This window comes from Oryza glaberrima, chromosome 10 (assembly GCF_000147395.1).
Source record: "Oryza glaberrima chromosome 10, OglaRS2, whole genome shotgun sequence".
Classification (NCBI taxonomy): domain Eukaryota; kingdom Viridiplantae; phylum Streptophyta; class Magnoliopsida; order Poales; family Poaceae; genus Oryza; species Oryza glaberrima.
This window is the reverse complement of record NC_068335.1, coordinates 19,141,458-19,156,147: the sequence shown is the minus strand read 5'-3', so window position 1 is coordinate 19,156,147 and position 14,690 is coordinate 19,141,458. Positions and strand designations below refer to the sequence as shown.

The following is a 14,690-nucleotide window of genomic DNA, read 5'->3' as shown; positions in this document are numbered from 1 at the left end:
AAATAAAAGTTCAAAAAAAAATTGTAGCTAGTATGGAAGGTGCTGAGAAAGCAACTGAATGCAATTTTCCAAAATGGAATAGTTATGGATTTGGCGGATACAATGAAAATAAGTTGAAAGTGAACATTTGTATTTGTTTTCTTGATCCATCCTTTAACCGTATATGGTGATGTAAACAGCTAGTCTTAAGAAAACTGAAAAATATATGGTGATGACTGATGAATACCAAATGCTAATCGTGTACGGTCGTTTAAGCATGTGCACTAAATATACAAAAAGGAAATGTATCTGTTCAACATCTTGGATTAGACTAAGCATTCATGGATCTTTAGCCCAACTGTAGTATTGATTACTATTTGATATGAACAATTCCAGACCTCGTGTTGGACAAGTTCACCCTGTTACTTTGGCCGGCTAATTGCCAGTTTGCCAATTGCCACCACTTGCTCAGTCAGTTGTGTTACTCAGCTGTGCTAACGTAATTTCCATGCTATTAGCAAACCTAATTTGCTGCAAGATATGGAAGTGTCAATAAAAATATATTACTTTTAATAGTAACGAAAATATATATTTTCTAAATAAGAGTTATGATATAGGATACTTCATATATCTAAAAATATACTAAATTCTAACGATGTATTTGGACATATTTATCTAAATACTAGTCAGAAGTTACTATATTTTGATATGTGGATATATATGTGTCATGAAAAATGATTGAAGGAGAACCTTTTCGTGATATACTGGGACCCACTGCCTAAAAATATAGAGGAAAAAAAAACGAAAATGCATGTATCTATGGAAATTTGAGATCCTATACTAGTCTTAAACCGGATATAAAAATATCATTCCTCACCTACTCCTCCTAACTCTATATAAACCCTGGATCATCCTAACTTTCTCCTCAGCTCTACACCAAGAGCGCTTATAAACATAAAAAACATCTCAAACACAACCCAAAATAGGGCCAAAATTCTAGAATATTATTTTTGTTTTGAAAGGAATTTAAGTTTGTGTGGTGTGTCATCCATGGCGGACATGGTGAAGTTCACCATGGAGTGGCTTCAGGATCCTCTGAGCCTGGCGATCGTCGTCACGGTGGCCGTCCTAATCATGCGGATGCAGCGGCGGCGCGCGGCGCCGTTCCCGCCGGGGCCGAAGCCGTTGCCGATCGTCGGCAACATGGCAATGATGGACCAGCTGACGCACCGCGGCCTGGCAGCGCTGGCGAAGGAGTACGGCGGCCTGATGCACCTCCGGCTCGGCCGGCTCCACGCGTTCGCCGTGTCGACGCCGGAGTACGCGCGCGAGGTGCTCCAGGCGCAGGACGGCGCGTTCTCGAACAGGCCGGCGACCACGGCGATCGCCTACCTCACCTACGACCGCGCGGACATGGCGTTCGCGCACTACGGGCCCTTCTGGCGCCAGATGAGGAAGCTGTGCGTGGTGAAGCTCTTCAGCCGGCGCCGCGCCGAGACGTGGCTCGCCGTGCGCGACGAGTCCGCGGCGCTCGTGCGCGCCGTGGCGGCGTCGCGCGGCGAGGCCGCCGTCAACCTCGGCGAGCTCATCTTCAACCTCACCAAGAACGTCATCTTCCGCGCCGCGTTCGGCACGCGCGACGGCGAGGGGCACGACGAGTTCATCGCCATCCTCCAGGAGTTCTCCAAGCTGTTCGGTGCGTTCAACATCGGCGACTTCATCCCCTGGCTCAGCTGGGCGGACACCAACGGCATCAACGCCCGCCTCGTCGCGGCGCGCGCCGCGCTCGACAGGTTCATCGACAAGATCATCGACGAGCACATGGAGCGCGGCAAGAACCCCGACGACGCCGACGCCGACATGGTCGACGACATGCTCGCGTTCCTCGCCGAGGCCAAGCCGCACGCCGGCAAGGCCGCCGCCGCCGCCGCCGCCGCCGGCGACGGGGCCGACGACCTGCAGAACACGCTCCGCCTCACCCGCGACAACATCAAGGCCATCATCATGGTACGTGCAGTTGACAACCTACTAGTAATTAATTACTGCCAAATTTTTCACCAACTTAATCTCTCTATCACGGTAATGATTAATTACCACTTACTCCTCCCGGCCGATCAAGATAAAACCCGATCGAAATTAGGCAACACCAAATCCGTAAAATTACTGGAATTAATGATTCACCGATTTAGAGCAAGTTTAATAGTATAGCCAACTATTAGCTCCAAATCATCTATAGCCAATGTAATAGCTAATTTATACAATAGTTGCTTACTATACTATTAATATCTGGTCCCACCTGTCATACACACATTACGTCTTAGAGTTTGTGCTGTAGCCCGCTGCTCTTCTCTCTTGCTTTATCTCTTTAAAATATATTTATAGTTGGTTTATAGCCTGCTATTGTACCTACTCTTACCCAGCACAGCAGTATGGAGTAGTAATATATATCTTAAACTCTGACAATTAAACATGATAAATTCATCTGACGCAAACACAACTGTACGCTATAAATACGCGTACAAATCAGCAACAGTAGTGTACGGGGCCGGATTATTAGTCAGGTAATATATCATTTTATTTTAGGCGATTAAGTCAGGCAAATTATCTTGATCCGTGTAGATTATTTGACAGTGCAGAGATCTCTCCTGGTATAGTTGACAAGAACACCATGTGCAGTCCATGTGTGTGTTCGCCTCGTTTGCAGGTGAATCGATATGATCAACCGTTAGATGGCGCCACGTATGCATCATGGATCATAGATTAAGCCCTGCAAATTAAAGCCACTCAATGAAATGCTAGATTTGAGGAGTAATTAATTTTAGTGTAGAATACAGTGGCCCTCCTTGATGCATCCCTCGCAATGCATCTGCACTTCTACAGGCAGTCAACTCACTTAGAGCAAGTTTAATAGTATAGCCCACTATTAGCTCTAATTTATCTATAGTCAATCTAATAGTTAATTCATACAATAGTTGCTTACTATACTACTAATATATAGTCCCACCTATCATATACACATTATGTCTTAGAGTCCGTGCTGCAGCTGGCTACATATTTATAGCCTGCAGGTCTTTCCTTTCATCTTTTATCTTATTAAAATATGTTTACAGCTGGCTAATAGCCTGCTATTGTGTCTGCTCTAACATAAGCATTGTCGACTGTTCCCGAGGAGATCGACACCGTCAGATACGGCATTAACCTATGATTATTTATACCCATATTTCAATATACGGGTAGTAAAATATTCCGAGAATTTTATGGAGTAGCACGTACTCGGAGGAAGTAGTAAAAATAGCTTTGTACTTATCCCTCCGTTGTATAAAATATCCAATTTTAACCATGTTACTCGTAAAAAGAGTCGTTTTGAACAATGATATGGTCTCCAAAATATAACTTTAATTTCTTGTTTCTATAAAAATATTTATTAAAAAGTGATATATGTATATTTTTATGAAAATATTTTTTAAGACAAATCTATTTATATAATTTTTATATTTTCAAACTCAACAAATTGAAAGTTATTCATGATTTATATTCCTAAGATTTGATTTAAAAATAGTCCTAAATGACTTTCTTTACAAACACAGAGGGAGTACCTGGACGTGTCTAGAAATTCTCTCTCTCTTTTTTTTTATATAGTAGTATATCGGATACAGCTAGAAGTAACTATAGTGTTAGCCTTTTTTAGCGAATAAAGGTAGAAGCTAATCTTTAACCACGTTCTGGTAGGATGACAGCTCTAATTTTATTTCACATCTTTTAGAATGTTTTCAGCGTGTAATATATATCTCCTTTTTCAAAAAAAAAAACCTATATTTTAAACGAACTTATATAGGAATTTTTAGTGGTAGACTGAATAAGTGTTTTGACTTGCTGGTAGAACGACTGGATATTTGCACACACGAATAATCTTACAGTCGCTTGGCGCAACAGCCAACCTAGCTTGAGGCTCAAATTAAAGTCAGAGCACGAGCCTGACCAACGCCGGCCGGCGGTGGGTCTTCTCCGGCGCCGGCGGCCGGTGATCGATTTCATTTCCAGGCTTATTCTCCGCGTATGCATGATGTGGCAAGCTACTGAGCTACAGCTAGCCGTCTCTCTCGTGTACGAGTCTCTTTCCACTCTTGGCTAGCAAATCTGACGACTCTTTGACTGAACGAACAACTCGTACGTCTTAAAAGCCAAGAAAACAACCCCGGTAGGCTGTAGGTGTGTTCAAGGGGTATTTTGATTTGGTACCTATATATTCTTGTCTTTATCAATTAATTCGTTTGTAATAAATTGTACTTACATGTTAACTATTTGAATTAGACCTAAAGTATACCAAATCAATAGAGTGGTGTCAAACAGGCACTACCAAATAAAAAAATGCCTACTAGCAATTTTTATTAGGGTTTGAAACCATACAAATCCTAAGTTATCTTTGTGATACTATTGTCGTCGGCCTCACCCATGGTTTGCATATGGTTGAATATATCTGGGATTTTTTTCACTTAAACGGACATCTCCTTGTTATTTTTTTAAAAAAAATTGACAATAAAGAATATTATGTAATATTTCAATCTAAAAATATATAAGTTTAAATTTAACTTTTAAAATATATTAAAAATAATAAATATTATTTTGAATGTCTGTATACTAGTTATAGTTTAATTTGTTTTTTTAATAACTTGTGGAAGTTAAACTTAGCATTATTCGTGTGCGAAGTGATATATGTCATATTAATTTATTTTATAGAAAAAAAAATTTTATAACTGTTTGAGTGGCCTAAGAAAAATAATGGGACATCCTCTCGAGGAATAAAAATTCATCTGCAATATATTTACTGTGTTGATCTTTCGCTGGTGTGTTATAGTGTGCGTCCGTCTTCTTTTTTTGCCTTGTCAACCTATTACGTACTGTCATGTATGTTAACGGACTTGTTAGGGAAGCAAACGGTGAGTATGTCTTGTTTATTTTTCTTGGTTTTCTACCTAACTATTACTATCATGTATGTTAGTGTACTTGTTAGGGAAGCAACCATGAGTTAGGAGACGTACGTAATTTGTTGGACTGTTGGGTGTGTGTGGTGTATTTTTGTGGCTAGAGTTAATTTGGATTTTTATTATTTTAGTTCTTTAAAAAAATTAAAATTTCTCATTGATTTTTTTGGCATTAAGATAATTTTATAAAACCATGAAAATAGTGAATTCATTCATCTGTCTATTACCATGTTTTAACGATTGGAGAGCACATATTAACATGAATGCATTTTGCACTTAGTACCTCCATTGTTTTTTTTTTTTGGATCGAAATACATCACGTAATAACACCTAGGAACGTACGCAACATCATTTTCAACTTTTAAGACCCCTTTCTCCAATAATTGAAAAATTAAACATGAACCAACCTATTGAACTTCTATGTATGTCACCATCATCGCATCTCCCTTTTAACCTACTCCCTATGTTTCACATTATAAATTGTTTTCGGCTAGTCAAAATTATTCTAACCTAATTAAGTTTATAGGAAAAAACATAAAAGCATTTTTAAAACAAAGCAAACATATAAAAATATAGTAAATGATAGATTTAATGAAAACTAATTTTGTATTGTAAATGTTGCTAATTTTTTTTATAAACTTGACCAAATGTTAAAAAGTTTGACTTAAGATAAACTCTAAATGGCTTATGATGTGAAACCTGGATAGTAAGTCCATATAGATAGGCTCTGGCCATATTGGTGCATGTCACCCTCCAAAGTAAAATCTTCATTTATCTGACCCCAACGGCCGCTCAATACTTTAGACCAACCAAATCATTTCCTTCCATCTCACGGTAACAAAATGAATGATGTTTTTATTGTCTCTTCATCTTTGCACATTAAAAAAGTGAAAACTTTATAACATCATTACTGGTAAGCATTACGCAACATGGCACTGACTTCTTGTCTGAATGTACACAAGCAACAGCTTGTTTTTATAGGACAAAATGACAACATATTGCCCTGTTGGAACTTAGATGTACATGTTGTCATGTAAGGATAATATTAAAATGAAATCTGTTGATAGGAAAAGTGAAATTTTCTTTCTACCACTACCTAATATGTGGTCCTACCTATGTATACGTAAGATTGGCACAAGTAAATTTGGTATGGAAAATTGTATTATTATACTTTTATTAATCCCTCCGGTTTTTTTAGTACGACGTCATGAATGTTGGATACATGCTTGAACATTTATCTTGTTTAAAAAATTAGTCAATTATTATTTGTGATATTGTGATTTATTTTATCACTAAATGTATCTTGAGCATAATATTTAATTCTTTTTTATATCTGCATAAATTTTTGAATAAATTGAACAATTAAATAGTTAAATGTATTTCCAAAAGTACCATATACTAGTTATGTTTTTAATAGGTAACGCCGTTGACTTTCAGACACACATTTGACCATTCATCTTATATTAAATAATATACATAATAATTATCATTTATTTTGTTATGAGTTATTTTATCAGTAAAAGTACTTTAAGCATGATTTGGAACTTATGCATTTGCACAAAACTTTAAAAGTAAAACGGATGATCAAATACGTGTCTAAAATTCAATAGTGTCATCTATTAAAAACAGAAATAGTATTAAAAACAGTGGTGGAGCCACCGCCTAGGATCATCGCAGCGAACACACTGTAAAATTTGATATATTATAGAATTGAACACAAAATTTTCATAGCAAATACTTGTTGTAGCTAGATTTACCCGACCATTGTAAATTTTCTAGCCTCTGCCACTGATTAGAAATGGAGGGAATAATAAGTAAACAACAAGTAGTGTGAGTAATAAGCAAAGGTGATGACGTGGCATGCAGGACGTGATGTTCGGGGGGACGGAGACGGTGGCGTCGGCGATCGAGTGGGCGATGGCGGAGATGATGCACAGCCCCGACGACCTCCGCCGCGTGCAGGAGGAGCTCGCCGCCGTGGTGGGCCTCGGCCGGGACGTCGCCGAGTCCGACCTCGACAAGCTCCCCTTCCTCCGCTGCGTCATCAAGGAGACGCTCCGCCTCCACCCGCCCATCCCCATCCTCCTCCACGAGACCGCCGCCGACTGCCTCGTCGCCGGCTACTCCGTCCCCAGGGGCTCCCGTGTCATGGTCAACGTCTGGGCCATCGCCCGCGACCGCGCCGCCTGGGGCCCCGACGCCGACGCGTTCCGCCCCTCGCGGTTCGCCGCCGGCGGGGACGCCGAGGGGCTCGACTTCAGGGGCGGCTGCTTCGAGTTCCTCCCCTTCGGCTCCGGCCGCCGCTCGTGCCCGGGCATGGCGCTGGGGCTCTACGCGCTCGAGCTCGCCGTCGCGCGGCTCGCCCACGGCTTCAACTGGTCGCTCCCCGACGGGATGAAGCCGTCCGAGCTCGACATGTCCGACATCTTCGGCCTCACCGCGCCGCGCGCCACCCGCCTCTCCGCCGTCGCCACGCCCCGGCTCACCTGCCCCTTGTACTGACGGCGGCCGGCGACCGCGGCGGCGTACGGCAAGAATGGTTTGCAGGTGATGGTGTTAAAAGTTCAGACGCGTGTGGCGCCATTGGAGGAGCTTGGTGTGGCTAGCTTAGCTTCCTCTGGGCCTTTTTTTTTTTTTGCTGGTTTAATTTTCTTTTTTTTTCTCCTTTGTAATTTAATCCATGTCTCCAGAACAATAAGTGGATTAGTAGGGTATAATTAAGGGTGACAGTGTGATATATAGACTATAAGATCAAAGCTGTAAATTTGGTGTCCGGTGTCCCTGTCCACATAAGCACAGCCTCTGAATTTTCTTGTAAAACTTTGTCATGAAAATTGAGGAAGAAAACACCTCGCTTTTCACGCGTACGCTTCCTAAACTATTAAATGGTGTGTTTTTTTAAAAAAAAATCTATGGAAAAGTTGCTTTAAAAATAATATTAATTCATTTTTAAAATTTAAAATAGTTAATACTCATCTAATCATACGCGTTAATGACATACCTCGTTTTGCGTATCTTCTTTTTTCCTCTCCTCTCAAACTATCGGGTTGCTATATGTTATTAAAACGGGAAAAAAAAAAGGCAAACTCCGAATGTTCGTTGTGAATTTACATTTCTACTAAAAATTTAGGACCGCATGAGTTGTGATGTAGTGGCCTGAGATGTGAATGGGGAGAGATCGTACAGGGCCAAATATTTCCCCAGCGGCTGTACAGAAAGACCACCTATACAACTTTTCTCGATGTAGCAATATTATACTCCCTCCGTTTCTAAATATTTAACACCGTTAACTTTTTATCACATGTTTGACCGTTCGTCGTATTTAAAATTTTTTGTGAAATATGTAAAGCTATATGTATATATATAAGTATACTTATATTTAACAATAAATCAAATGATATGAAAATAATTACTTAAACTTTTTTAATAAGATGAACGGTCAAACATATTTAAAAAGTCAACGGCGTTAAATATTTAGAAACGGAGGGAGTAATTTTCTTAGTCATCCTACCAACATTAGTAGTTAGAGCACCCGCAATGGTAAAGTAAGGTGATATCTATAAAATATGTACATCTCAGCAATAGACTAAATTAATAGTAAACCACCTCGATAGTATGTCCACATGGGTATCTATAGCTCTCTAATCCATTGCCTCGTTTTTCTCTATAGACTATCTCTAGGTTAGTAGATAGTTTTACTCTCTCTTTTCATTTAATCTCTTCCAAATAGGAAAATATGCTGACATGGATCTCTTGTAGGAAGCCTATAGATAACCATTGCGGGTGCCCTTAGTACACTTGTAGTCTAGTCACACAGTTGCATTAATGAGTAGTTTATAATAGCCATAATTAGGTTACTTGTAACCACCAGTACTGATGACGAACACACACACATATATATATATATATATATATAGTAAATTTGTTTGGTGCTCCATGGTGCCCGGGCACCATTGTTGAAATTGAGTATATACCCAATTCAAATGAGTATGAAACTTTTTTAATTACTTAGGTATTAACATTAACTAATTTACTAACTAGTTCAAAGCATGTTTGTACTGAATTTGAACTTGTTTTTGTTAGATTTTGATTCTAGGTATATAGCATCCATACATATAATTAGTTAGGTATGTAATCATGGATTGTGAAATAAAGTTAAATTTGAGTTGTTTTGTTGATAGGTATAGGTATGAATCGAATTATTATAACTAGTTATATACTCACAATTTGAAAATTTTGAAAAATTTAAGTGATTTTGTGCATTAGATACCATGGTGCCCGGGCACTGGTGCCCCATATGAGTGTCCTATACATACATACATACATACATACATATATACATATATATATATATATATATATATATATATATATATATATATATATATATATATATATATCTGTTTTTGTTTGGTGAAACGGCCTTTTCTTGTGTAAGATTAATTCAAAATTAGATGGCGCAGGAGCAGGAGCAGAATTCGTTCAACGAATTCACTGTTCAGCAACGTCGGCCAGATCAGAAAACGACCCTGCAGAACAGCAGAAGTGGAGCTTTCTTAATTACAATCTTCAGGCATCGAGGTAGCTAGCCGACCCTCTAGTTTCATTTAGCTCTTCAGAGTTAACATTCATCATGCATGGAGTTGGTTGCTAGTGATTACTCCATCTGGTCACAATCAAAAAAAAAACATGTTGTCTTCGGCATTTCTTCTTCCAGTCAAGAGAGAACATAATATTGTTGGTGCATCAAATTTAAAATGAAAGACAAAGCTATCAACCATAATGACCGGTTGTTAGCTTAATAAGGAGTGACGAATACTTGAAAGCTGGCTAATTCAGAACCTTCTTTCTAGGTCGGCCGAAGGATTAGGCTAACCTAATTATATTAAGATTGAGAAGTTTAATTTACAGATACTTTTTTAATCCTTGAAAGAAAATCAAAGTGTGATAAATATGATTTTTTAAAAAAAAAACATTCACCCTCTTTTCTCCAAATTATCTGCGGTAAGGCATGTCCACTTTGTGGCCACCCTCCAATGCCGAACCTTTGCTGAATCTCAAGCAAAAGGAACAAGCAAGAAATCTCTGCTGGAAAGGGAGGTTGATAAAAGGCACTACTCCACAAATGTCAGTTTTTTTGTCTGAGCTTGGTATTATTTATTTAAAAGTAGCTAAATTTGTAAGTTGGTTACAATTGTGCAATAATAGTAATAACTTGCAACGTCCGAGCTAATTTACAATTATGGGTGACCATGTTTCGCATCACTAAGGCTGTGTTTAGTCCACACCAAAATTGAAAGTTTGGTTAAACTTGAAACGATGTGATGAAAAAGTTGAAAGTTTGTGTGTGTAGGAAAGTTTTAATGTGATGAAAAAGTTGGAAGTTTGAAGAATAAATTTGAAACTAAACACGTCGTAACCTGTATCCACCGAGCAAGTTAATGCACCACCAATATAATTTGCTCACTATTAAAGTTTGACGTGTAGTGGTGATAATACGTAGCTGTACACCCCCTCTCCTTTTATCTTGATGAGATGGTCAAGATACAATCTTATACACTGCATATAAGAGCGAGTATAATAAGATAATATAAGCGGACCATATATGTCACATTATATTTATACTTATGTGGAGGAGAGAGAAAAAACAGGTTACAAATTTGTAGCCAGCTGCAGCACGAGCTCCAATAAACCATGTGAGAGAAATGTGAGAAATGCATTAATGGTGTATTATGTACCTATAATTAACTATTGTATCAGTAGGCTATTAAGTTAGCTATAGATGATGTGTTAATTTTTGGATCTGGTAGTTGGCTATATTATTAAACTTGCTCTAAATGAAAAAGATGATGGAATTAAAGCATGATCGGGGCAAAAATTAAGGAGAGAGACGGGTCGAAACAATCATCCAATCCTGACGAAAAGCAATGCTCAGAATGCCATATATAATTCAGCCAAGTATACATAGCCATCAAAGATTCCAGGATATAGTTGGTGATGAGGCGGCCGGTGATCCATCGAAGCAACTTGTGGGGTTAGAACTACTAATAACGATAAGGATGTTTTGTCCCGTTGGTATTATTCAGGCAAGGTGAAGTGATCATCTCATCATTAAATTCTCCAGCAACTTTAGTAACAAGGGTGGTTAACTGAATGTTTGGCCCAAAATTTGTCAGCAATAACTTCACTTTGTGACTAACTGACAGTGTCACATAAATTAAGTTGGCAATCCTGAACTTTCTTCTTAAAAAAAAAAGAGAGTAACTGACGATCTTACTGGTCATTATTATCTGTGAGGAGTCCACGATAATACTGTAGACGTAACAGTGTCCACGTCCTTCAGTGTCTTCGATGTGCCTATGCAAACCCTCTCCATAAATCTGCGGACCAACTGATGAAAATTAATTAATGAATACGGATTTCGCATGGCATCCTAAATTCAGATTTTGACGGACTGAAAAATATGTGGGAACCCCTATGGCCGGCCCCAACATTTCGCTTATTCAGGTAATAATAAGCTAAACGGTATATTTATAAACGAAAAATAATTGATGAATAAAACTCTTCATATGTATATGTTCTTAGCGATCTAAAAGTAAATACTGCAAAATAAACTTTGATGAAAAAAAACTAAAATTAACTACAAATTTAATGTTGAAAATTTAAATTTAAGCGTAAGTATAAGAAAAAGATGAGGAAGCTACCGTCACTTGTGGTTGTAGTTTCATATCGGAAAAATATGTGCAAAAGATTTTGATGGACAGCCCAATTAAGTGTTGCTCCGATTGAGTTTGACGGACATTCATTCTCATGTCGTCCTTTTTAAAAAAATAGTTATAGGTTGTATGCATTCTAATTATGCTTAGGTTTGAGTGATTTTAAAGTAATTGTGTTATCTTTATGCAATTGTGTACGATCAATAAAACTTCTTTTATCTTAAAAAATACTTTTGTTGGACAGAACATTTTTTTCCAGGGGCATTTAACTCCCTAACTATTTACCACTTTTAAGATATAACAATTAAGGATTTACTACTTGCATTTTATGATATGTGGGTCCTCATATATCTATAATACGTGGGTCCACATGAATATATCGGGTGGGTCCACATGAACTATTTTATGTCAAATCTTGTTTTATAGATGTTTTATAGATTTGATTGTAATGAATAATTTGATCACATTTGAAACTTACTGACAAAGAATTAAACCAACCCGAACAAAACAAAAAGACCAACGTCATCAAGAGCAAAACATGAATAGCTCAACCTTTGACGAACACCTAGATAGCCTCATGCAGCTAATTTAGCCATATCAACCATCTAACAGGTGTGATTGTGACGCTCATAAATATTATGGCACATATCCCCGAATATTACGTTCCTATTGTTTCAAAAAACCATACTATGATTTTTCAAACCGCTGATAACCGTGTTTACCATTAGGGCATGGTAAGGTTACCAGCATTATGTTTGGTAGAATTTGTATGAATTTAGATTTTGGAGAAAAAAGGGGGAAAAATTAAAAATTTCCTAGAAGTAGTACAGCATTTGTAATAATGATATCTAGTGATAAATTTGATTTTGTGAAAAAATGCAAAGCTAACTCCATATTTTGGCACGACTAAAAGGAGAGTTTGCTTCGTAATAAAGGTTTGATGCTTGTGGACACTATAATTAATTATTATAGTTGTGGATATCATATATGGTATTTCTATTGTTCACAATGTATGATAGTGGTTTTTTTCTCTCTCTTTTTTCAAGTCAAAGATCATGGTCACAGCACAGTTATCATGACCTAACGGTGGTAACCACGATCTTACCGTAAGATTTGGAAATCTTGATTTCAAATTACAGAGATAAAATTCACACATTACAATTATCGCCCTAATGTGAGGTGGTACTAACCTTTCCACGGAAGGTATAGGAACTCTAAGCCACACCATTAATCATGAGCTCAGTATCGCATCAAAATAATAAAATATATTATATAACAGTTAAAAAAACCTGACTATGAAACAACTCATAACTTTGTTAGATCAAAATTAAAATGATCAATAGGATGATTTTGTTATACTTTATAACACATTAATATTCAGGGTTATTTGCCGTTATACAATCCATGTGGCTTTACGCGGGCAAAATGAGGAGGGGGAGGTGAGGTGACTAGCCCCCTCCCCCTTGCACACGCGGGTGCAATATGCACTATTGCGTGGGTGCAGCGCCACTGCATCCGTCAAGCCAGGCTAAGTTGGGAAGCTCGATTCCTGCGTTTCTGCTCGGCCCGGCTCGGAGGCAATCTTTGGCTCTTTGCATCGCCTCATCCTGTATCACGGGCCAGTGCAGGAAACCAAACATACCAAATCTGCATGGTCTGGTACGAGCCAAGCCTGGTACAGGCAACCAAACAGACCCATATTAGCTGGGCTGCGTGAGGTGAGGCATGAGCACAAAATGGACGGCAGGCTTGGTCGTCACCTGCACCGGCCAGCGCGCGGCCCCGGCTCCACCTCCACGCCGACGAGACGATATTATCGACAGTAAAAGGCGGCGGCGGCGGCGACGGCGACGGCGTCGGCGTCGTCGGTGCGTTGTGTTTTGTCGTTCTCGTCATTCTCCGACGACGTGGATTTAACGCGTACGGATTTGAATCAAAAGTCAGTTTTACAGCTCAAGTGCGCTTGTCCTCATCATCAATTGCATCTAATTTCAGATGGCGCTGAAAAATCCTGAGAAAATTAAGAGAAATTCAGCAACATGGCTTAATTAAATTATTGATTTTCTCGCAGTGTCACTTTCTCATGGATCGTGGGCCTCGGATTTTCATCGTGTGTATGTAGCAACGTCTCAACGTTTTCGGTACGGTTGATCTGTTTGATCATCGACCCTACCAAACCAGCGGCAGAAGCAGAGCCATGCCTCAGCAAATTAATTCTAATTACTTTGCTATTGTTAATCATCCTAATTATTTAGTCACTAGCAGAAGCAATGGTATAGTGTACATACTTAATTAAACAAACCAACAAAGTAAATGCTCAACTCAACCCAAAATAATCTATTGACTTATACCAAATTGGGTATACTATATAATTTATTGTTAGGCTCGACTCATAAAAATTTCGTAGATTCGCCACTGTACCAAACAGCATCGCACCAAACCCGACGTGACACGCACTGATGTAACGCCTGCGATCATTTTTCTTTCAAGTTTTCTCTGTCGCTGCACGGCACAATATAATTCTACCGTGCGAGCAACGCAGGAAGAATTCAGGATCACACAGGTCGCTTTTGAGCTTGAAAATATTCGGGATTTAGTCGTCAGAGATCGATGCGTTCTCTGCCATCTTCTCGTCGCCTTTTTTTCAGGCGTGACGACGGCGCCCGATCGGCCGGCGAGATCTGCTGGCGATCGATCCACACGGGCCGCGTCAAACCGTCGGAAAGGTGGGCGAAAATTGAAGCTACGTATCATAGCATGATAAGCCTGATGGCGATCGCCAAGCCATCGGCAAAAAGCTAGCCAGGACATGAACAATTCGTGGTAGTGTTCTGATATTCTTCAGAGTGAGAGACCAGCTATCAGCCAAATAGCGTATAGCTGTGTTGTGTTCATGTGCATGTGAAGAAGAATGCGCAAAGTGTCCAGTTTGATTTGGCATGGTATGCATGCATGGAACTGTATCATAGTTTGGAACTTTAATTTGATTTGATGCTAGAGTGCAGTGAGTGTT

At 39.1% G+C, this 14,690-nt stretch overlaps 1 protein-coding gene across 1 annotated transcript; it reads left to right on the top strand.

The window, feature by feature from the left end:
• The first annotated feature begins 922 nt into the window (after positions 1-922).
• On the top strand, positions 923-7,810 carry LOC127785781 (cytochrome P450 84A1). The gene is made up of 2 exons (XM_052313180.1): positions 923-1,986; positions 6,828-7,810. The coding sequence occupies exons 1-2, from the start codon at positions 1,030-1,032 to the stop codon at positions 7,461-7,463; spliced, it is 1,593 nt and encodes a 530-aa protein (XP_052169140.1). The 5' UTR covers positions 923-1,029; the 3' UTR covers positions 7,464-7,810.
• The last annotated feature ends 6,880 nt before the right edge of the window (positions 7,811-14,690 follow it).